This window comes from Gymnoscopelus microlampas (assembly GCF_963454915.1).
Source record: "Gymnoscopelus microlampas genome assembly, chromosome: 22".
In the NCBI taxonomy this organism is placed as follows: Eukaryota; Metazoa; Chordata; class Actinopteri; order Myctophiformes; family Myctophidae; genus Gymnoscopelus; species Gymnoscopelus microlampas.
In genome coordinates, this window is record NC_139959.1 from 38,942,891 (window position 1) to 38,967,991 (window position 25,101).

A 25,101-nucleotide genomic window follows, 5' to 3' on the forward strand; every position below is an offset into this window, starting at 1 on the left:
AACTCGTCCGAAAAGACAGAAGCCCCCCAAAATAGCTCTTCCTCCCCAGAAGACATTATGAATGACATCTGATCTGATTGATGAATCAACATGTCATATAATAATAATTATATATATATATAATATCCTTCTACATGTTCCAATCACTGATACATTGTGGGCAAAAATGTAATATATCCCCAAGTGATTGTTTTCTTGACATTAGACTACAATATATAAGCAACATTATCAGTAGTGGAAAAAGTACTCAAATGTTTTACTTAAGTATCAATACTGTAGAAGTACTCTGTTACAAGTAAAAGTCCCAAATTCAAAATTGACTTGAGTGAAAGTATAAAAGTATTGGTATCAAAATGTACTTAAAGTACCAAAAGTAAAAGTACTAAAATGTAAAAAAAAAAAAAAAAAAAAGCAGATCTACAAGCTCACAACGCGTCGCAATGCGACACGTTGTGAGCTTGTAGCTATTTTCTAATAGCCTATGTATAAAATAGGGCATTATTATCTCCACCAGGCCGAAAGGCATGGCGAGAGAGTATGTTTTGCACCCTGTCCGTCCGTCCGTGTGTCCTTCTGTCTCTGAACAGCTAATCTCCGGCACCGTTGGCTTGTGCACACACACTCCCTGGATGCCGATTTGTGCAAAACACATTTTTTGACAGTACTCCTACAGATTTTGTCCAAAAATCCCACAAATCGGTACACAGCATCTATTTAGTCATTAAACGGAACCGGTCTTTCAGATTGTTCATATTCCATCCTGATTGGATGGATCCAAAGTTTGCGAGAGCTCCATTTTTAACAAAATGCCTCAAATCATGAACATCAGATGCAATTTCCGTGAAATGTTGCACGTACATTCTCACTAAGCAGAGGAAGACATGCCAGTTGAAAATGTTCAAATCAGCCTCATGGTGGCGCACTGGCGCTATTACAGGCCGATTCATGTTTTTACCTATAACTGCACGATCTGTGTTAAACTTTGTATGTGCACTCCCTAGAAGACAAGGGAAAACATTTTGGATATTAAGCCTTCAGATTTTATCCAAATTTCAAACACATGATCTCTAGTCTACAGTCATGTGATCAAGACGGATCTGTTTGATTTGTCATGTTCAATTCTGATTGGCTTTGAAGGTTGCAGGAGGGGCCTGTTTTGAACAAAATGACGCAAATCATGAACGCAGCGTCCGATTGGGGTGAAACTTTCCACCCACATTCGGATTCACATTGCCCTATTATAGCGCCACCAGGAGGCCGAATTTTGCGAAACTTTGTATTTTTATATTACTCCTACAAATGTTGTCCAAACAGGGCCGTAGGAACGGGGGGGACAGGGGGGATTCGTACCGAATTAACCGAATTAAAGCAATAAAAAACGGAAATAACCGCGAAATAAAAGGGGAATAACGGTGAAAAACCTGAAAAAAATTGTGGGCCGGTACAAATATATCCCCCCCAACTGGGAATGGCTTCCTACGGCGCTGTGTCCAAACATCATGCAAATCGGTACATATTATCTCTATAGTCATGTGATCAAGACGGTTCCGTCAGATTTTTCATATTCAATCCTGATTGGCCGATTCCGAACATCGCTGGCCCACAATAACCTACCTGTCCTGGCGGAGACCTGTGCTCCGAGGAACACTTTTTCTAGTTTATAAACTGTAGAGACTATATAGGCCTACCTTTTGTTTTTTTAGTCTGTATTATTTTTTATAAAAAAATAAAAACATGATCATCTACATAGTGAAAACATGATACTCTATAAGCTCAGAAAAGCAGTTCAGTAGTGAACCTTTCTCTCTCTCTCTCTCTTTCTCCTTACATGCTCTCCCACTCATGACTCATCATGACTATTACACACACACACACACACACACACACACACACACACACACACACACACACACACACACACACACACACACACACACACACACACACACACACACACACACACACACACACACACACACACACACACACACACACACACACACACACACACAGAGGTGTCAGTATGGTGGTGGGTGAGGCTATAAGCTCGGTGTATTGTCATACAGATACACACAGAATGTGCTTCATTCAGCAGAATGCTTTTTATAGCAGAGAGTTTGGCTGCTGGAACATAAGGCTGTCTCTCTCTCTCTCTATTTGGAGCTTTTGTATATATTGTACTTTATATATTATAGCAAAATAAACAAACAGTTATGAAGTCCAATGCAATGCCATTTAAAATGGCGGTGTGTAAAATTTCAAACCAAAATGTATGTTTCAGTTGGTTCTCAAACGTTTTCAAGTCGGGCGCTCGGGGTGGTGCAGTGGTTAAAGTCCCTGCCCACCACCAGTGGTGGAAAAAGTACTTAAATGTTTTACTTAGGTAAAAGTATCAATACTGCAATATAAAAGCACTCTGTTACAAGTAAAAGGCCTGTGTTCAAAATGTTACCTGAGTAAAAGTAAAACAGTATTGGTATCAAAATAGATTTAAAGTACCAAAAGTAAAAGTACTAAAATGTTTGAAAATAGCAGATCTACAAGCTCACAACTAGTTTTCAACCCTTTTTCATGCCATGGACCCCTAAATTGATAAACATTTGGCCGCGGACCCCCATCTGAAAATGTTTTGTGCCAGGGACCCCCCAAAAGCAAAAAGATATCAGTTAATCTTCTTTAAAAAAAAATATCAATATTCAAAGATATGCACACTTTTTCAAGGTTTTTCAAAAATAGCAGATATACAAGCTCATAGCGCTCCCCTCCTTCCGGGCGGGGAGGAGGGGGGGGATAATTGTCATTACACGTACACCTATGGGGCTGCGGGGGGGACGGGGACGGAGCCTGTCAGCGGGGAGTGTTGGGCGGGAGGAGTAAGGACGAAAGGCTCTAGGTCCTCCTGGTGGGGGCTCCTCACTGGCAGGTGAGTCAGTAGGATACAACAGCAGTGACAACACAAATATGTGTGTGGAGGAATGAATTGGCATAATGACTACATTGGGTAGAAAAAAGGGGTAAAAAATAATTGGTTACTCCATTTTTTTATTTAAAACAAAACTTTTTTAAGTCAAGGGCCCCCATGTACAGAAGAAAGGATTTATACAAATAAATAAAAACTTTTTTTTGATATTTTTCAAGAATGTTCCAAGATAGCAGATGTACAAGCTCGCAGTTCGGCACCAAGTGTGAGCTCGTACATCTTGTAGATCTGCAATTCTTTGAATAGCCAACATATAAATGGATAAAGTGGTTAAAATGATTGGAATGCTATGTTAACAACTTTTGCTGAGGACCCCCAGGAACAACCCCTAAGGACCCCTGGGGGTCCCCGGACCCTACTTTGAGAACCACTGGTGTATGTGAGTCTACAACGTCAACCAGAAGGGGGCCCCTCCTCCCCGCCAGGCCGGGTGGGCCGAGCTGTGTAAGGTGTGGGTTGAAGCTGAGGAATCTGTGTCAGGGAAACAACAGTTAGACACACATACCTTTTAACATGTGTGGCAGTGGCTCCCCCTATGGGCTGGAAGAGAAAGTGTTTCTGGATGTTGCCTTCATGATACAATGAGGCCTATAATGGTCTCTCACACACACACACACACACACACACACACACACACACACACACACACACACACACACACACACACACACACACACACACACACACACACACACACACACACACACACACACACACACACACACACACACACACACACACCGTCTTCCAGCCTAAGGATCCCTTAGCTGAAAGAGAGATGAAGCCCCCCCCCCCCCCCCCCCCCCCTCTGCAGTAACTATGAGGACCCCCTAGGGGTCCCAGACCCCCTGTCTAAGCACAACTAAAGTATAAAAAGAATAATTTAATTAATGAATACATTCAACCACTCTATAACAGCTAAGGATGTCCTTTTTAAACATCCTCTTAAACTGACCATTCCATACATTCAACCCACATATTGTGATACACTGACTCCCCCTAGTGGTGAGTATAAGAAGCTGCTTTAGGTTAAGCTCCCCTCTGTAGAAAAGGCTTTCACATCGTACAGGTTCGTTGGCTAGGTAACCATAGTTACAGTGGTGCAAAATACTTAAGTACATTTACTCAAGTACTGTACTTAAGTGCAATTTTGAGTTATTCTTACTTTACTGAAGTATTTCCAATGTTCAGTACTTTTACTTCTACTCCAGTACATCTCAGAGGAAAATATTGTACCTTTACTCCACTACAATTATTTGAAAACTTTAGTTACTAGTTACTTTGTAGACTTTGATTATTATTATAAAACATAACCATGATGTGTCATAAATCATGTCCTTTGATTTAGAATGAGAAATCTCCAGAAATCTTGTTATATTATATTAATAATAATACATTTGAAAAAAACGTTTTTTCCTCTTCTTTTCGCAGGGCCCCCCCAAGTGCGGGCCCCTGTGCGTCCGCACCGCTCTTACTACCCTTCGTGCGGCCCTGACTATATGCATCTTTACATTAGTTACTCACTGTGGAGAAGCTCACATTCCAAAGCATGTCTTATAAGGATAAGGATAATTCCTTTTAACAGGTCGTTCATGAAAGTCCTTGCAGTCTTGTTTCCAATGAGAACCTGTGAGCAATTAGGGGTTAAGAGTCTTGCTCAGGGACAAATTTCATTTCATCGACACATATGCTGACCTAGCCCGGAATCGAACCTGGGGCAACCAGGGCCTCTGGCTCCCTAGGCGGGCTCACTAACCATTCAGCTATGGCCGCCCCTGATTATAATGGCTCTTTATCACAAACTAAAGCAATAATCATAATAACTAAATAATAATAATGATAACAATGAAGAATAACAATTTAAGTTAAATTTACAACTTAGCTGTACATTGAGTTGATTTACTCACCACACCGTTCACATTTACACACATCAAGGGCTGAATAGAAAAGAAGGAAAGTAGAGTCTGGATAAAGAACAAATATAGGTTTTACTTGAAAATACAGAATCATTGATTACAGGAACTTTTAGAAATATCAGCAACAATTTCATTCCTAAATTGTAAAATACTTTGTAGTATACTCTATAATAATCTATATAGAGGATTCCAGGTGTCCAGGATTAAATATATTGCATCCAGGAGAAACTATTGTCTTAGAATTCTGGTTGACAATAGTTGTAATAGAAATCCAACAGTCTTCCTTTAGCATCAAAAAGCTCTCCATCTCTGCAAAGTACAAGCTTATACATAATAATCTAGTCCATTCTCGAGTCCATTCCATGAATTTTTAAAGGTACAGTACAATCACTCTTTTCGCTGATAAGGGGACGATAGATGATGTTTTAACTCTGGCAGTCAATGAGTTAAATGTCCTGTAGAGACTTAGGAAGGAAAAGTTCTCCGTTAACAAACTCTCCACATCCCCATGAAATCTCTGAGTTTTTTTTTGGGACACATTCTCAGTGTCCAAGAGAACGTATTCCAGTAGAGAATCCAATATGTTCTGACTTCTGTCTTTCCGCTTTCGATTGTTTTAGTGTCCAGGCAAAGAGGACGAAATAGCCAATGAATAGGAAAGGATATTAGATTAGAACAGTTTAATATGATTGTATATTCTACAGGTGTTTAATAAGGGCTATGTGTCCACTGTGCATACTCAAAAGGTCTATTGTACATATGTATGTATCTCCAGACGTCCTGTCAGGATGGAACAGGGAGTAGGTGGTACAGATGTCTTCTTATCATGATATATATGCTAGTGGTGAGGAAGCCAGAGGGACATGGACCTCTCTCAGAACAGCTCATGATATTTCTACCATAACTCCTCTTTTCCAGTAGACTGTGTTGAAGATATGGTCTGGGTTTAGTGCAAACCAGAGTGAAGAGACCAGGTCTAAACAATAGCTGTTCTGTGAACCTCCCTGTGTCAGGGGGAGCAGGGAGTAAAATGGATTTTTGCAGGCATCCTCTTGCCCATAGACTCATGTATTTACATTTTGCTGTAGCTATGTCAACAGCAGGTAATGCAGGAAACCCCTTGACATGGGGCTCCCTACCCCCCACCTCCCTATATTAGAGCGGAGACAGTGGGCGTGGCCAGGAATAAGGTCTATAAACAGTATGTGTTCACACAGTCCACTTAACATTGTCCATGACCTTCATCAGGTGTCTGAATAAACAGAAGTCAGACACATGATTCCACTTCATGAGTTAAAACATTTTAAAGGCATTTGTCAAATCTTTGTGTCCTGAGGTCGTGGTTGAAACATCCTGTGTTTAATCTCTGAAACAGTCAATGTGTGTCCATGCCGTAGCCAGGCACCCTGTTGAAGTGTCCTTGAGCAAGGCATTGCACCTGTCATTGCTCGTTTACTTTGAAGTTGCTCTGGATGATCATGTCATAAAAAAGATAACAGTTAAATGTAATGATCCAACTTCAGTGTGTCCAACATAAGTACATTGGTACAGTTTTACATCAACCCAAGATGTTCAGAGAGGAATGGGTAGGATTCACGGAGAAACAATATCATGCTTGAACTTGCAGCAGTTCCTTTGCTCCTCACTGTGTCGATGACAAAACGAGCCTTTTCATGTGGCACGTGCTTCACACGGGCTTCATTATACTCTTCTTGCATTATCACCTTCTTCTGGAAAAGTTCGTCCAGGACACCGTTGAGAACAGGATTTGAAACGCTGTTGATGAAGCTGCTCCGCACATCAAACAGTCTGTCTTCTGCTGGACGACTCAGTGTGTGTTGAACTTGCTGTTTTCTCAAAGCAGCAGCTGATAGTTTCACATAACCTTCCCATTCACAGACGGAGGTTTTACTGTTGCTTAGAAGCAGCCGAACATGGCTAAAACCTTTCTCTAAATTAATGATAAATGTTGGCCTGTAATTGTGGTAGGATAGTTCATCAACTTCAAACTCTACCTTATTTGGTAGAACAATGATGGAATCATCTTGAGGGGAAGTGGAGAGGGTGTATTCTTGCTTTGGGATTAGTTTACAGGGAGGCACTTCAATGTGAATCTCTTCTCCATTTGTGTTCCTCCTTTCGTTCATCACTTCATGCTGCACAACATTCCCAGGTAGCAACAATACTTTAAGGATTGAACTTGGATCATCATCAATAGGTGGTGTATAAAACAGTGACACCAATGCATGGACAGGACGGGGCCCGAACATCATACATGATAACTTCTCGATGATGATACCAAATGGAGATAATCCAGTTACATCTATGATAACATGAGTTTCTGTGATCATATGGGGTTTGATCAGCTCAAAGCTATCATCATCCATCACATGGAGAACAGACAAGGATTTGCCTCCACCCATGGAGAGGATCTCACAATGTGGAAAGTGTAACTGACACACAGACCCCTGAGAACCTTTGATGTCAAACAGTGGTCCTGCAGGCCTCTTCGTGCCAAGCTGGGATAGAAGCCTTTGGTCCCAGTGGACTGTCCTGTAAGTCACATCTCCCTCTGTCTTCATCTTAAACACCAGGTCGGTCACGTTGCATTGGAACAGTCCTGCTTGGGTGCAGTGGATCCTGTAGCTTTCTTCGTTTTCTACAACAATGATGTCAGGTGTAATTTTCTGTGTTTTGTCCAGTAGTGTAACATCATTTACGCTGTGGGACCGCTTTGCTCTGAAACTTGTCTTGTTCTCTAAACATGGCATTTGGCTCAGTGAGGGTAAGCTGTGAGAACGAGGCAGAGAGATGGATTCTTCTATCCTCAAACCACTGACGCATGAACTTAGATCAGTTTCATCTTGGAGCTCCAGAGAGGGATGTGGGGAGGACAGTGACTCTGTAACAGGCTGGTCTGTGGTTGATAAATCACAGGCTGTGTCACATGACATCATTTCTTCTGGGGAATCATGGGAGGACTGTTGTGATGTGGATGAGGAAGACAACATGGGGGAGACTATAACAACAGAGGGATACATGTTGGGTGTAATTACTTCCTGTGGAGCATCTTGAAAATAGGGAATAGCAGACTCATCTAACTCATCTAAAGTTGAAGAGGGAAGCAGAGGGAGATTTGATGAAAGAAGATCAGTCTCCTTCAACTCTTTTTCTCTTCTCTTTCTGTCCTGTGTTCTCTGTGAAGAAACCATGTGGGGTCTGTTGAGAGTGGAGTCAGAGGATGTGCTAGTTGATGGAGAAGGAGTTTCAGCGCTTGAGTGATGCTTGCCAGGTTCCAGTGGGTAGATTTGGGGTTGAGACTGAGACTGAATGGGAGGGTTATCACCAGGTGTGAAGGGAGGGTCAAACAGAGTCCCCTCAGATTTCTCCTCAGATATCTCTGTAGCATGCTTCACTCTTCTTCTGTCTCTTTCTTCATCCAACTCTTTTGTCTCCTCTGGAGTTTCTTCTATCTCACTATGCTTCACTCGTGTTCTGTCTTCTTCTACATCTAACTCACGTGAAGTTTTTTTAATCTCACTATGTGTCACTCCTCTCATAAGCTTCCTCATTCTTCCAATGAACACCATTACTCTGCTTTTTTCTTTCTTTTGACCTAAAGTGTCTACCATCTCACTATGCTTCACTTCTTCAGCTGTGGAGGAGGAGGCTGTGAGACGTCCTTTTTGCTTTACAGAGCTCCTCTTCTCTTCTTTTAATTTAGTCCCAGAGACAACATGGGAATGAGTAGTTCCCTAAAAAAGAGAAAAGGAAATTAAATCATGGACATTTACCTTATTGCCCGCATTGACACACTAGTAAATGGCACTCTTATCTCTACACATAAGCATTATGACGCTTGTAGATCTGCTATTTCCGGTGAAGAGATTTGGTGCAGAGGGAAAAGGGTAGGCTAAGGGACCAAGAATAGACCCCTGAGGGACCCCGTTCAATTTCCTGGTCTGTCTGTCTGTCTGGCTGGCTGCCAAAAAGAAACATCTGGAAACGTCATATTTACTGCATTGTATTGTACTAGAGGTCAGGGCGCCCTACGGGCGCCCTTCCCGCTAGCTCCCTAGCCAACAAAATCGTTGGATACAAATGATCATGACAAATGATCGCGAACCCCTTTGAAAGAGCCGTTGTAAAGACTGTGTCATTTATGGCTGATGTGTATATTATGTTTATTTTAAAAATATATTTAAATATGTATGTATTCATATGTCATAATACTATGTATATGTATATTGTAGATATAATGTATATGTTAAATATGTGTTATGTACTGTAATACAGCATATGACATTATGATATAATAATGTATTATTATGTTTGATGTTATATAATATATAACATCATTAGTACAATATTTATCATAGCATAAGATATTGCTGCAGCACCCCTGGTAGTGGGGAGTCCGCTCCGTGTGTCTGGCTCTGTCTGTCAATCCGGCGAACAGCTTTTTCACATGTTGAAGCGCAAGGGGACGGGGGAGGGGTGGGGAGAGAGTCAGCGCGCTGAAGTGAAGGCACAGACTACTGTGTTGTTGACAGACAACGGATGCACGCTTATGAGAAACAACACAAAGAAAACCTGGCAAAACAGTTGCGTGCATTAGCGCAAGATGAGGATAAAGGACACATTCAGTCTAATTGTCCAGTTTGCTAATTCACAACGACTGTGCAAGATAATCCCCACACCAAGAGAGTAAAAAAAGAAAAAAAAAACGTTTCAGTCATTATTCAGTCCGACTTCACTGTGTAGCCTATAGTAGCCTTTTCATAAATGATGTTAGTACTTAGGCTGTCCTGAGAGTTTATAATATTTAGACAAATGTAAAGTTTCAAATACAAAAGTAGTAGTAGTAGGCGAGAATTAGCAAGCTGGACATTTAGACTGAATGTTTCCTTTATATCGTCATCTTGTCTTCCATAATCACACACACACACACGCGCACACACACACACACACACACACACACACACACACACACACACACACACACACACACACACACACACACACACACACACACACACACACACACACACACACACACACACACACACACACACACACACACACACACACACACACACACACACACACACACACACACACACACACACACAGGAATGTGTGTGGAGAAATGAGCGCTGTTTTTGTGTGTTTGCGACAACAGTGCATGCGGACAGACGGAGGGTGAGTTGGATGCGTCTTTTAATAATGAGAACACGCATGCGCGCACACACAGACGTGAAAGTAATGGCTTAGCAAGTGAAAGAAAGATAAAAACATACTGACCTGTTGCTGCTGGCCAAGAGAAAGACAGAGACTGTGTGTGTGTGTGTGTGTGTGTGTGTGTGTGTGTGTGTGTGTGTGTGTGTGTGTGTGTGTGTGTGTGTGTGTGTGTGTGTGTGTGTGTGTGTGTGTGCGCGCGCGTGCGTGCGTGTCTTTCTTTCTGTCTGTCTCCCCCTCTCTCTTGTGTGTGTGTGTGTGTGTGTGTGTGTGTGTGTGTGTGTGTGCGCGCGTCTTTCTTTCTTTCTCTCTCTTTCTTTCGCCGAGAGAGAGAGATAGAAAGAGAGACACAGACAGACTGAGAGACAGACAGTGAGCCCTGTTAGAAGGCCAGTGTTGCCATGTCCTTTAATTGTAAGCGAGTTTAAAGCGACTTTGAGCGAGGAGGAATGGAGGCAAATTGGAGGAAAATTCACAGACCATATTGCTTATTTGGCGCGCGCAACCTGGCAACTGCGTGCTGAGAGCTAAAGGGAACTAACCTTGCGTCACCAGTCTTCCCACCTCGGAGGAAATAAAAGGTAACACAATGGTGTACACGAAATGTTGTCCGCCTCGCGGTGTTTGGGTCTCGCTGGGCGGTGGTCAGCGATGACGCTAAGGAACAACATGGTCGGCCGTAATGTTGTGAGTGTGTGTTGGCCGCAATTAATTATGCTTCGAGGGGGCAGATGTGTGCTGAGCAGTGAGAAGTAGCCTGCGGACTGCGTGAAGTAATTGTGCGCGTTGTGGCTTGTGTTGTTAGTGACATTGATATGTTGTTGTTGTGTTTAGTCCGACACAGTGACACAGGGAAATTATGGGTTTTGGTTTGTGCAATGTATTATAGGATGTATGTGTGAATAAAAAAGAAACTGAAATTGAAAAAAAAATAAAGAGCAAAAGAAAAGTCAAAACTAAATAAAATCAGATGCTAAATGCCAAACTATGATTACCTCGTCACCAGGAAAAAGAGGAGGTGTTGATGTGTGACTCATGGACTTCATCTCCATCTCTACAGAAGAACAACAAACAAACATTCATTACACATGATGAGTATAGAAGACATGAGGTCTGATACATTGTTTTATGACTGTACATAAATATCACTGTAAACTCAATTAACCATATTCACACAGCGGTCATTTTGTTCTTACATCATACTTGGAGGTGGCCCCTCCCCCTCCAGTATGAAGTAAGAGTTAAATGGACACAGTGTGAACATGTTAGTTTAACCACATCAACTAGACTCACTATTCTGGACAGGACATAATAGATGAACATTTTGTGAAAATATGTGAACATCTGGCAACATTAGATGATCTACATTGTAGGTCATCTGTTCAGGGTTGTAAACTCACGGCCCATGATTTTCAAAAAAAAAATCATACTGCCTCTAATGACGGCACTGCAATTTAATTGCTATAATTGCTATGAATTGCATATTGTTTTACTGTAGTTATAGCAGTGACAGAAACAACAGGCTGAAAAACAAGTGACACAGCGAGTGACAGCTGTGTATGTAAACTTGCGAGAAAGTACACGCCGTCAGCAAGTGGTCACAGCCCTCAATAAGTCACCTTTCATCCAATGCAGCCCTTAGCCCGAAATTAGTTTGACACCCCTGATCTACGAGCTCATAACTTGTTAGGGACTGGTCGTTATTTACCGGAGGTTGGTATGGCCCAGAATAGGGGGGGGTCATCAAACCTTTTTTTGAGCCCTGGGGGGGGGCCATGTTTGTTTTATTTTGGCTTTAAGGGGGGTCATACATTTTTAATTTATTGAATTATGCATGTTAAAAATGTTTAGTTTTTCATACGTGTTATACTCCCCTAGTTATATCGCGTTTAATAACCCTGTATGGTGAATTGACATGGTATCTCCCACAGTGGGAATCTCACTTCTGTTTAGTTGCGCAGTGAACAATGTTGCCAGATTCGCCAGTTTCAAGTATTTGGGCTGGAGAAAATAGCATTGGGGCCCCATGCTATGTGCCCGCCCAATCATTCGCTTGCTTTTTAACATCTGGCGTTTGTTTTCAAGTAGCAGTAGCACGTTGGCAGCGGATGATTCAAAATGACTGTACGGAAATATCTCAGCCGTGCCCAAAAGCGGCTAGAACAGCAGAGAAAAAACTAAAATATAGCAAAACTACTGAAAATGTCTTCAATATTTCAACCAACACAAACGGATGCTACTGCAAATAGGCTAACAAGACTTTCTTTACACACTGTCTTGTATCTAGACAGAGCAAAGATGTCGCACAAGTTTCCTCATCAAATGTAAATATGAGAGCTGCTTATTGACACATCGTACCACTGAAAGAGCCAATGTTGACATTGCTCTCAGTGTATCAGTGGTGAAAGATCAATTTGCAAACTGGAAATGATCATAAATAGACTGGGGACTGCATCGATTCATGACAACAGACTGAACCATTTAACTTGTCCATTGAATCACACGTTGCATCAATTGGATGTTTCCGACCTTGAAAGGACTTCGCCTTAAAAGAAAGCACTATTAAATCATGTTGGTAAGTCAAACGTGCAGTGCTTTAATAGCGTTAATTCATATATGCCCTGTATGCTGTGTTTGGCCTTCATGTAATGTATGGTTGGACATAAGGCAGCGCCGACTGCAATCAGTGCTTTCTGAGAGAATGTGACAGCTGATTGTGTGTGTGTGCGTGTGCGTGTGCGCGTGCGTGTGTGTGTGTGTGTGTGTGTGTGGGGGGGGGGGGGCGGGGGGGTGCAGAGGGCTTATAATGATGATAGCACTTTCCCCGTGACATGATAGCACTTTCCCCGTGACAACGGCTCTAATAATAATAGACTGATTGCAAAGCACTATTATATTCATTGTGATAATGTCTAAACAATGTTGTCTATCAATGCATGCGCACATTACGCACATAACGCATGCGTCTGCTGGCTGCTGGTGTTTGAGACACGCACGCACACTCACACTTTCCTAGGCGAGTGGAGTAAAGTTTGTGGGGTGGCTCGGTGTGTGCGCGCGCGTGTGCGTTATTGTGTTTGCCAGATGTGTCGCATTTTGGTTTGTCTGACACGCTACTCTTTCTTTGCACTCTGTGGTTGTTAGTATCTATTTTGTCTACTTTGGTCATTTGATGCTTTCATGCAGATATGAAGCTTTGTATGCAGTGTGCACTGTTGCATATGGAAACTGACTTTATGATTGGAGGAAGGAAAAAAAGAGAGACAGACAGAGAGAGCGAGAGAGAAAACAACTCACGCCCGACAGCTTGATTGTAAACGAGTAGGCCTACTAGTAGTTAATATGAAAAATAGAACATAGCTGCTCAATCTTTCTTTCGTTTAGGGTATCTTTGTAACCCCAAGAAGACACATATGGAACCAAATGGACCCCGACGTGAAATAGGACGCTAAATAGGGCCTATAATAAACGTCAGAAACGATCAGCATTAATTTTATGTTCTCCTCCTACTGTTGGTTGTGAATATAAAAAATATGATTTATTGGGGGGGGGGGGGGGGGGGGGGGGTCATGCATTTTCCTCCAGTCACTCAGGGGGGGTCACTAACTAACTAAATAACGTCCAGTCCCTTATGTAAAAATATACAAACATCCAGTGACAGCACTTGCTAGTTTTGGAAAAAAATATTTGGTCTAAGTGGAAAAAAGGGACAGGACGACTTAGGGGTTTAAGTCGTTGAGTGTGTGTGTGTGTGTGTGTGTGTGTGTGTGTGTGTGTGTGTGTGTGTGTGTGTGTGTGTGTGTGTGTGTGTGTGTGTGTGTGTGTGTGTGTGTGTGCGTGTGTGCGTGTGTGGAACCATACCCATCTTCATCTGACTCTTCTCCCTCAGCTCAGACCTCTTCTTATCCATCAGGCGGTCGTATTCCTCCTGTATTTCACACATCAACAGACAATTCGAGTCAAACTGTTTCCTTAACATTGTTTGGAATTAACGTTAACTTACTGTATTTCCAGAGACTGAACAGATCAGGGCATCACTAGGTAATTGGTATAAGCAGTGGTGGAAAGTTAATTTAATCAAGTACTGTAGTAAATTGCCATTTTTAATTATTTTTTACTTTACTGGAGCATTTCCAATTTTCTATACTTTTACTTCTACTCCGCTACATCTCAGATGTAAATATTATACTTTTACTCCACTACAATGATTTGAAAATGTTAATTACTAGTTACTTTGAAGATTTTTATTATTATTAAAAAAACACAAACCATTTCATCCCTATATACCTTGGCTGTTTGAAAATAGCCGATCTAAAAGCTTGTAGATCTGCTATTTTCAAATGATTTTATACATTTGGAAACTTGCAAAATGGGACATTCTGCAAAATGAGTACTTTTACTCATTAAAGTAAGGGACCAAGAATAGACCCCTGAGGGACCCTGTTCAATGTAATTATATAGAGTTTAAATCTACTTATATAATCGGCAAGTCACTTCCGCGCGCCGCTGACGCTATAGCCACAGCTCTGTAATCGAGTAAACACAACGCCGACACACCACATCTCGCCAACACAGTAGCCACGGCGGACGCGCATAATTTACGGGTGGCGTAGGGCACCTGCTCACTTCAGTTTCCACGTCGCAACATAATTTACTCCACTCACCACATTACGGACAAAACGGAAGGTGAAACAGTTAACCCTTTATAAATAGTTGAACGAGGTCCCCCAGGGCTCTGTACTAGGTCTGATGCTTTATTCTATCAACACCAAATCTGTTTGCCAAAAATAGCCGATCCAAAAGCTCACGTGTTGCATTGTGATGCATTGTAAGCTTATAGATCGGCTATGTTTGTTGAATGTTCACCTCAGAATAAGGCCGCTAGGGTTTGTGGTTACTTGGAATCCCTATGTTGAGAAAAAAAATATATATTATTTATATTGTTATTTTGTTATGTCACTGAATTAACACAATCTTAGACTCAGTTTAGAACCGTTCATGTATACATTAATACATGTAAATACATCATGTCATGGAGAGCATATTAGGTTCTTACCTTGCTGTTAGCTGACTCACATATGTTCCTCTCTATGTTCTGAGCATCAGTCACCAGGTCCTTAATGTCCTTAGTTGGGTCTCCTGTTGACATGTCGTTTACACTGCTCACCAACACACAGAGAATGAAAGAGACAGAGTCAGACATCAGATTCAACTCATCATTCTAGAAGTGATTATTGTTCAGCTGGTCTGGGGTCTAGAAGATGGTGAGAACACATTGTATTGGTTCTGCTTTCTGTGTGATGAACACTCACAGCAAGCGGACATAGAAGTCATGGTAGTTCTGTGTGATGTCTATATGCCAAGACTTCCTCATGTCTGCTGCAGAGAAAGGGAGGGCTTTGATGGAAAACCAGCTGAGAGAAAGACAATGATAGAAAAGACAAAGAGACATAGAAAGAGGAGGGAGAAAGAATGATACTGTATTATGACATAATATTCTGTATGACATATACAGTATGTAACGGAGGTAATTGGTATAAGCAGTGGTGGAAAGTTAATTCCACCACTGCCAACAGTCATACAAAACTCTCCTTCAAAACCGCTCTAAAAGAGCACAGGTATCTGCAATTCTAATCTGGCCCCTGTAAAAAGTCTAAGCTCATCTCCAGAAACGCCCTCCACCTCCCAACTGTTTACTGTACTCTTTTTACTAATATTTTATATTATGTTTTTGCATATATTCTATATTAGCGTTTGTATTGAAATGTCTCGATTAATTGAATACACAGGACCCCAATGGAAACAAGCCATAGTGCTTTCTTGGGTTTATCCTTTTAGCAGCCCTGTAAACTGTACCTCTGTGTTTTTTTTTTCAAACTGTCAATAAAATATTCAATCAATCAATCAATCAATCAATCAATCAATCAGACAGACAGACATACTTGTCACCACACCAGATGACAAGTTCACCATCATCCAGCCTGTAGAGTGCAGCTTCACCTCTAAACATCACATTATGATTTGTCTTCATACATTGCATACTGCATTCATAACAACTTACTGCCGATGGCTAAAGATTGAGTCTTTTTTAACTGAAATTCATGATATCACATGGTTGTGATATAGCGTTGTGTATTTTGTACAGTGTTATAGTGTTGTGCATATATTATAGTGTTATAGTGTGTATTGTATAGTGTTGTGTATATTGTATAATGTTAGAGCTTTAATATTGTTTAGGAGGATTCACATACTTTGTGGGTGAAGGTCCAGGTTCATTAGTGAAGTCAAGAGGTTTTCTTGTAGATGCGGACGCTTGATGAAGCTAGAGAGAACAAGACATTTAAGTATAACTTGAATGACTCCCATATCATATAGAGGCTGAATATCTGGCATGACATTAAAAGAAGTAAAAACATCTGCTTTTGTTTATTAATGCTGGATCTGCTTTGCGTCAGCGTCTAATCACCCTGTCTGGGTTTATTTCTCAATAATAACCTGTTCCCCAACGATGATCCTGCTTATTATACGGCTACTTAACACATTGACTGCCTAGATTGAGTCAACTCGTTTTTAGAATCCATCGCTTGAATGCCTAGATCGAGTTAACTCGTTTTTAGGTCTTTTCATTGGTATAAGGTAGATTGCAATCTTCCACAACCTGTGTATTAATATTAAGCTTCTACGACAAAAGAAAAGTCACGTGATCGTAAAAGTCACGTGATCTGAGCAAAACACTACAAACTCGAGTCACATTCCTTGTGGCATTCAAAACAAACAGCGAGCAAAGACGGACAGAGAAAGAGAGACGGTGAATGAGAGACAAAGAACGAATGAGAGGAGCGATTGAGAGAGAGAAAGTGTGTAGGAGAGGTGAGAGTAAGATATATATATATATATATATATATATATATATATATATATATATATATATATATATATATATATATATATATATATATATATATATATATATATATATACACATATATATACATATATATATATATATATATATATATATATATATATATATATAGTATAGTAGTATAGTAGTACATAGATATATAGGTGAGATAGTTAGGCGTACATATTTATAGGTGGGAGTCTGGGTCGTTTTTAGGCAGAGTCGTTTTTAGGCGAGAGTAGGAAAGATGCGAGGAAGGAAATGCAAGGCCAAACGGCCTTGGGACCCAACACAAAGAACTATTTTGTAGACAATGTCCTTCACTGCTCCCTCGGGACCACCACCACCACCGGGACCACCATCACGACCTGTGGAGGAACCACCACGACCTGTGAAGGACTTGAAGCCGTCGGCGGTGGCGTCTTTCACCGCTCCCCCGCGACCACCTTCGCCACCTGGGGGATCCAAGGAGGTGAAAGCGGTGTCTCTCCCTGAGGGATCTGAAAACGTGAAGCCATCTTTGTCGGTGAAAAACACTTCTGTCTTCACGTTATAAGAACCCTCGGGGCGACCACCTCCGCCATCGGACGGATCCGAGGAGGTGAAGACTGCTCCCCAGGGATCTGAGGAGACATCGGTGCCTTCGACCGTCCCCCGGCACCGGCAGCGACGGGCACGGAGTCGTAAAAAGCAACCACCTGCGCCACCACCTCCCCCACCACCTGCGGAGGTATCTGAGCCTGTGGTTGCTTTTTAGGACTCCGTGCCCGTCGCTGCCGGCGTCGTAGCGGCAGACCGAGGACCGCGTCGTATCGGCCAGACCTAGATACTTCTGACGGTGAAGAGAGCTCCGATTCCGACTGTTCTGGCTCTTGGGAGCCAAGCCCAAGGAAACGATGTCTGGATCCGTTTACCAGTGGTAAGAATATATATATATATATATATATATATATATATATATATATATATATATATATATATATATATATATATATATATATATATATATATAATCATTTACCTTTTGGTTGCACTCTGAAAATAGCAGATCTACAAGCTCACAACGCCTCGCGCTGCGACGCGTTGTGAGCTTGTAAATCGGCTATTTTTTTACCTGATATTTGTATAAAGTCTGTGGGGCACTACTATATTGTTATGATCATTGAATTGTGCCATTTTATATTTTGATGAACTGAATACCTATGAATGGTCTATCTATCTATCTATATGCATGTGATTTATTTGATTATGTTGACGATGTATCCTATGAATTTGTTGACTTGTAGATCTGTTTTTTTTTTGGGGGGGGGGGGGGGGTGGCATACTTCAAAGGGAAGAGGTCATTTCACGACAACAAATGTTTTGATACAGTTATGGGTCGACATGAGGCCATGTCAACGATGATTTTCAAATCCCTTTGATGGCTCTAGTTTTTGGGGTGGAGGCCAGGTGCAGCGAGGCCCCCACCATCATAATAAAATTAATCAAAGGGGACTAGGTCACCTTATGTCCACAACATCAACAGTGTTTGATTTTGTTTATTTCAGACGACGAATATGAGTCTGATGGTGCAATGGAGTCGTCATCTCATCACACACAGTCTGCTAGTTGTAGGAAAGGTAAGACTTGTCTGCCAGTCTATTGGTTCCATTTGCACACACTCAAGAGTTATGGGGGACTGACATTCAGTAATTGGGTGTTGTAATAATAATAATAATAATAATAATAAATGTTATTTGTAACGCACTTTATATTTGAAACAAATCTCAAAGTGCTACAGGTTTAAAAAACAAAAAAAGAAAGAAGACAACAATGATAATAAAACAGTGAAATGAATAAACTTCAAATCAAGTCAGTGTGGGAATCTAGGTGACTGGTCAAGTCAAGTCAAGTCAATTTATTTATAAAGCACATTTAAAAACAACCAGGTTGACCAAAGTGCTGTACAACAAGAAGAACAGTAAGAACATTTGCAAAATCAAACACAGTAAAAACAGCATTATAAGACATTTTAGATACACCAGTAGAAATAAAAACAGTGGTAGGTAAACACATGGCTGTGCGAAAGTGTGGGGGGGTGGGGATTCTAAGGCTGAAATGCAAGAGAGAATAGGTGTGTTTTAAGTCTGGACTTAAAGATGCCCAGGGAGGGGGCGAGCCTAACAATGGATGGGAGGCTGTTCCAGAGTGCTGGGCCGGCTACAGAAAAAGCTCGGTCACCCTTTTGCCTGAGGTTGGCCGTAGTGGCTTTAAGAAATCTCTGGCCAGAGGATCTCAGTATCCTTGTGTTGTCAGGGGGGGACAAAAGTTCTGCAATGTATGGTGGTGCGAGTCCATTGAGAGCTTTAAAAACAAATAAAAGGATTTTAAAAACTGTCCTAAATCTGACTGGCAGCCAATGTAGAGAAGCCAGTACAGGGGTGATGTGTTCTCGTCTACGCGTTCCAGTCAGTAGTCTGGCCGCAGCATTTTGTACGAGCTGGAGGCGGGAGAGGGAGGCATTTGGAAGCCCTATGTACAAGGAATTGCAATAATCCAGCCGTGATGTAACAAAGGCGTGGATTACCTTCTCTAAGTCGTGGGTAGAGAGAAATTATTTTATTTGCGATATTTGCCTTATTTGAAAAAAGCTTCCCTTAACTACAGAATTGATTTGCTTATCAAATTTCAGGGCTGAGTCAAATAGTACACCAAGGTTTTTTGCATGTGGTTTGATGAAAGGAGATAAGGATGCAAGTGAGGCAGAGATCTCTGTGGCTTTGTCTGGGGGGCAAAAGAGTACTATTTCAGTTTTTTCGTCATTTAGCCTGAGGAAGTTTGTTGACATCCAGGACTTGATCTCGGTGAGACAGTCAAGCAGGGGTTTGATGGATGTGTTTCTGTCGGGCTTGAGGGGGATGTATAGTTGAGTATCATCTGCATAAAGATGAAAGGAAATGCCATATTTACGGATGATGGAGCCTAGGGGGGGTATGTATAGTGAGAAGAGGATGGGCCCAAGAATGGATCCTTGGGGTACCCCACAGGTGAGGGGGGCAGGAGAGGAAGAGGCAGTACCAATTTCAACTGTGAAGGATCTGTTTTGGAGGTATGATTTAAACCATTTTAATGCTATTTCTGTGATGCCGACCTCATGGTTGAGTCGGGAAGTGAGTATACTATAGTCTACCGTATCGAATGCGGCACTAAGGTCGAGCAATAGCAGGACGCACCCACTGCACCTGACCTGGTCACATGACCAGGAAGTATAAAAGTCTAGTTCTTCCTAGTAGAGAGTCATTTGACTCTGCTGCAGAGGATGGTGTTTCCCCTCTCAGCAAGGGTGAAGGAGAACACATGGTATGCCAAAGCTCATCTTTGTGTAGCATATTATAACATTTGTAAGGCTACCCTTTTGTTTGTTGCAGCTAATGCTACTGCTAGCCTATTGTTTGTTTGAGCACATGCTACTACTTTGTTTGTTCGCCTACTGTTTGAGCACATGGATGCTACCATGCCTATAGCACTTTAATTTGTATCTACATTGTTATGTTTTATTCTATTCAAATGTATTTATTATTTTATTTCAGTTTACAAACGAAGTGACCACCAGTGAGCTGCTGTGCGGTGTCTAGAGACCTGGAGATACTGGTACAGCTGTATTGATTTTATGTGTTGCCTCTTTGTGCATTTTAATGTATTTTTAGTTTTGTAACATCACTGTCTTCTTCTTGTAGCCGTGGTGCTGGAATTGTCCCCTGCCCTTGTCCCTGCATTGTGCTGCATGTGTGTCCATTCACTGCAAAGCAAAGTAGGTTTATGCTGTTCTTTTTAATGATTTGAATACAGTGTTTGCATTATGTTCAAATACTAGGGCTGGCAACTAATGTGTTTTGTCTGTTTCCTTAAAGGGACCCGTCCAGCCACTGTTTTCCACTGTTATTTTGATTTGATTTTGATTTGTTTATTTGAGTTCATTCATTTGAGGTACAGTAGTTAGGCAGTAGTTTTAGATTTGCATTTATAGTGACATTGTTTTAATTGTTTCTCTCTTTTTCTTATGTTACAGTAACCGTGTTCAAGGCCGGGTCCGCCCTGTTACACACGCCTTCCATTCCTCTCTTGGGACTGCACTGTGGGACCTTTGGGTTTTATTGGTGTGTATGTAAAATCGTGACACTGCATGTTTTTGTATTGACTTTTATATTTTATATTGCATGAGTTTGGTGCCAGGCCTGTCCCCTTCGCTTTCCCCCAATAGTACCCTGTTAGTATTGTGTGTACGGGCCGACCCGCCCTTCCTTATTAGAAGAGAAAAATAACTTGTCACTTTATATCCTTGCCCTATTGACTATTGCCCGATATCTTAATAATCCATGTTATTACATAATTGTTTAATAAAGTATGTTATATTTTGACACAAACTGCCTCCGGTAAATTGTTCCTGTCTAAGGGAAAGTGGTTATATTACACTGTGTTGAACATTTTAAGGTTCAGGGGTTCCTCCTGCCCCCTCCACAAGCGGGAGGTGGCGTAGTCAGGCATATTACAGTATTATTACTCAGTTACTACATCAGTAAAACACAGTAGAAGTTTAAAAAAGATAAAACAACTACATCTCTATCTAGGCAAATGCCTTGTTAAAAAGGAAGGTTTTAGGCCCCTTTTAAAAGTGTCAATGGAGCTGCTGAGCTGAAGGCCCTATCCCCCATGGTGCGGAGATTTGTTGTGCAGGGCTCGAGTGCGTTTGAGGTTCTGGAGCGGAGTGAGCGGGTGGAGCGGGTGGAGTTCGGGGGTTTGAGGAGTTCCTTTAGGTAGGAGGGGGCATTGCTGTAGATGCACTGGTGGGTGAGGAGGGAGACCTTGTACTCGATCCTGGCGGAGATGGGAAGCCAATGTAGTGAATGGAGGATGGGTGTAATGTGTTCGTATTTCCGCACTCTCATCAGGATCCTAGCAGCACTGTTCTGAATGTACTGGAGCTTCTGGATGCTCTGAAGTCCATTTTTTTGTCCAGAATGTGGTCATGAATGAGAGAGGATTTTTGCTTGAGGGTTTGTAAATTAAATAGTTCAATATTGACTGTTGATGGGGTGGTGAATTTCTGCAGGGGCCGGAGTAAGCTGAAATCCACTCCACGTTTTACATTCCGCCTGCAGTGCAGTGTATTCCCAGTGCTGCTATTTGATCCAGCACAGGCTGCGCTCTGATGACGTGTCGCACATGCGACGGAGTGTTCTGTTGACCAGATGGAATGACGAATGACGGGAACTTTTGTGAATGTAGCGGGGACGGCGTAACATTCCTAGTTGTTTGATGACTGAAATGTGTATCGGAGTGGAGGAGTTATTGAGTCCCAGCAGTTGTGAGGTGGAATATTGCAACATGCTGTCGGTGAGAGAGATCCTGTTAGCCGTTAGCAGGGCTAGCTGTAGCTACCAGTTGCCTGTTGACTTGATGGCTAACTGGTGGCTGGCTGACTAAAGGTTTTTTGCGGTCCCAGGCAGCAAGGCCTAACCGCACCGGGAACAGCTGGGAGGCTGTCCGGGTACAACACCTTAGGAGCAGGAGATTAGGATGGGTATGGAGGACTGGAACAGCGGCTCAGCTGGCAGGAAGAAGCGGTCCCAGGCAACGAGGCCTAACCCCACCGGGGAAGCTGGAGGCTTCCTGGGTGGATTCTTCACATCAGCGCTGGACGAAGGTGGAGGTGTCCATATCGAGGACTACCGCTCGCGGGAGGATCCACGGCTGGTCGGTGCTGGAGACGGACGGTATGACAGCCGTCAATATTGGCATCCCAGTTCGTGCTAAAATGCACAAAAGTCCACGAGTAGTGCAGACAGTTGTAGTCTGTATTGGCCGCTGTGCATAAATCACAATTTATAAAAGCTAAAAATAGAATAAAAACTAATGGTGGAGAACGGAGAAGCCGCACACAACCAGCGCCAGCGTCCTCTCACGTCCAAAATTGTTGTGATATTGTTGTGATAAAAATAAGGCTGTATATAAGACTGTTTCACTCTCTAAAAATTCAAACATTTTCTGATTTGATTGGTTTTATGTCATAGATGCTATCTGGATCTGAGTGGTCTGCATGGCATTCACAGAAAATAATTCTGTATGACTGCATTCACAGTGTATAAATAGTGTCACACATAGTGTGTTATTTCTGCCGTGGTGCTTGTACATCTTATTTACCAAACTATTTTATGTTTTACTGTGATTTCAGACATGATGGATTTCGAGGAAGCAGGGCGATCGTGTTCAACCCCAGTACCACCTGTTGGCCATAAAAGAAGTAAGATCGTTTTCACAGCTGTACCACACATGATTTTGACAGAACATTTTGATTCAGTTTTAGTCATAGTCTGTTGAATAAAATTCCAGTAATGTCACACACACAATATGTTGTGCCATTTTGTACTACCACACACACCACACATGCTGGTAGTGAAAATAATTGTACATCTTATTTACCAAACTATTTTATGTTTTACTGTGATTTCAGACATGGAGTTGGACGAAGCAGGGCCATCGTCTTCAACCCCAGTACCACCTGTCAGCCGTAAACAAAGTAAGACCGTTTTCACAGCTGTACCACACGATTTTGAAAATGTGAAAGCCATATAAAGTGTGTTCAAATGTGTCTGCCTGAGTCGTTTCAAACATTTTCTGTAGACATTAGACTGTTGGTTTTATATCATAGATATACAATTGCAAACTAGCAGGTATGTAACTCTTGTGTGTACAAATGCACACACTCAAGAGTTATGGGGGATTGACATTCAGTAATTGGGTGTTGTGATCAAAATAAGGCTGTATATAAGACTGTTTCACTCTCTATTTGACAGCACATTTTGATTCAGTTTTAGTCATAGTCTGTTGAATACAGACTATTTAGTTTTAGTCATATTTTCATATAAATCAATACTGCCACACAAACAAAAAAAGATGTATTTTATGGTAATTGTGTATTTCTGTAATTCACAGGACGTGGTGGGAGGCCTCCAGCTGTAGAGCCAGTGTGGAAGGACACAGATTGGGAACCTATAGGGTGGACATCCCCTTCACTGCTAGTCCAGGTCCGCGCAATGCTGCTGCTGAACTTCAGTCAACCATGCCTGTTGACTTTCTTCCGCTTTTCCTTACTGATGAGCTGCTAGGGATGATAGTAGAGCAAACTAACATCTATGCTCAAGCGTTCATCCAGGCCAGGAGTGAAGAAGAAGTGGCGCAGCATCCACAAAGCAGAGTGAAGGACTGGAAACCGGTTTCAGTGGGGGAACTCACTGGCCTTGTGCGAAAGACTGTACTAGAGTACTATTGGTCGACCGATGACCCTGTACTCACACCGTTCTTCGGCCAAAACATGTCACGCAACAGGTTCCAGATCATCTGGCGGTTTCTCCACTTCACGAACAATGAGGATGACGCTGGTGCTGCTGCCGCTGCTGCTGCTGCCGCAGAAGAAGCTGGCAAAGTTGCTGTGGTGGACAGGCTTTGTAAAATCAACCCGGTCTTGTTGTACCTAACAGACAAATTCAAGGAGATGTTTGTTCCAGGTCATAACATCAGCATCGACGAGGGGATGCTTCTGTGGAGGGGACGCCTATCCTTCAGAGTGTACAACCCACAGAAGCCCACCAAGTATGGAATAAAGTCATACATTCTGTGTGATTCTGGAACAGGGTACTGCTACTCAATGAAGCCATATTCTGGACAGTACTCCTCCCTAATAGACACAGTCACTTTTCTGTTGCAGGGTCTTACAGGGTACGGGTTTTCTTTGTTCATGGACAACTACTTCAACTCAGTGGCGCTGTATGAACTCCTCCTTCAGAAGAACACGCATGCCTGTGGTACTATGAGGCTAAAAAGAGGAGAACCACAAGCCATGAGGGATGTGACGATGTCCACAGCCTGAAAGTGGGAGAACGGAAGATGCTTCACAATGGCAAAGTGATGTTATTGGCCTGGCGAGACAAACGCATCGTTCGATTGATCACAACCCAGCGCAAGGATGAGATGGGGACCCAGCTGGTGAGGCAGAAACACCACAGAGACAAAGTGCCACAGAATAA

General features: G+C 42.1%; 2 protein-coding genes across 2 annotated transcripts in view; both read right to left on the reverse strand.

Annotated features, from left to right (window-relative positions):
• LOC311039299 (uncharacterized protein) overlaps positions 1-25,101 on the reverse strand; it is a 120,791-nt gene that overhangs the window by 68,361 nt on the left and 27,329 nt on the right. The window lies entirely within an intron of this gene.
• Positions 3,374-25,101, reverse strand: part of LOC311038625 (uncharacterized protein) — a gene marked incomplete at both ends in the record, with an annotated part of 30,524 nt that continues 8,796 nt past the window's right edge. The window contains 7 exons of the mRNA XM_084048197.1: positions 3,374-3,451; positions 6,543-8,651; positions 11,130-11,188; positions 13,996-14,062; positions 15,191-15,293; positions 15,447-15,548; positions 16,386-16,456. Coding sequence (XP_083904323.1) covers positions 3,374-3,451; positions 6,543-8,651; positions 11,130-11,188; positions 13,996-14,062; positions 15,191-15,293; positions 15,447-15,548; positions 16,386-16,456 — 2,589 coding nt within the window. The remainder of the gene's footprint in view (positions 3,452-6,542; positions 8,652-11,129; positions 11,189-13,995; positions 14,063-15,190; positions 15,294-15,446; positions 15,549-16,385; positions 16,457-25,101) is intronic.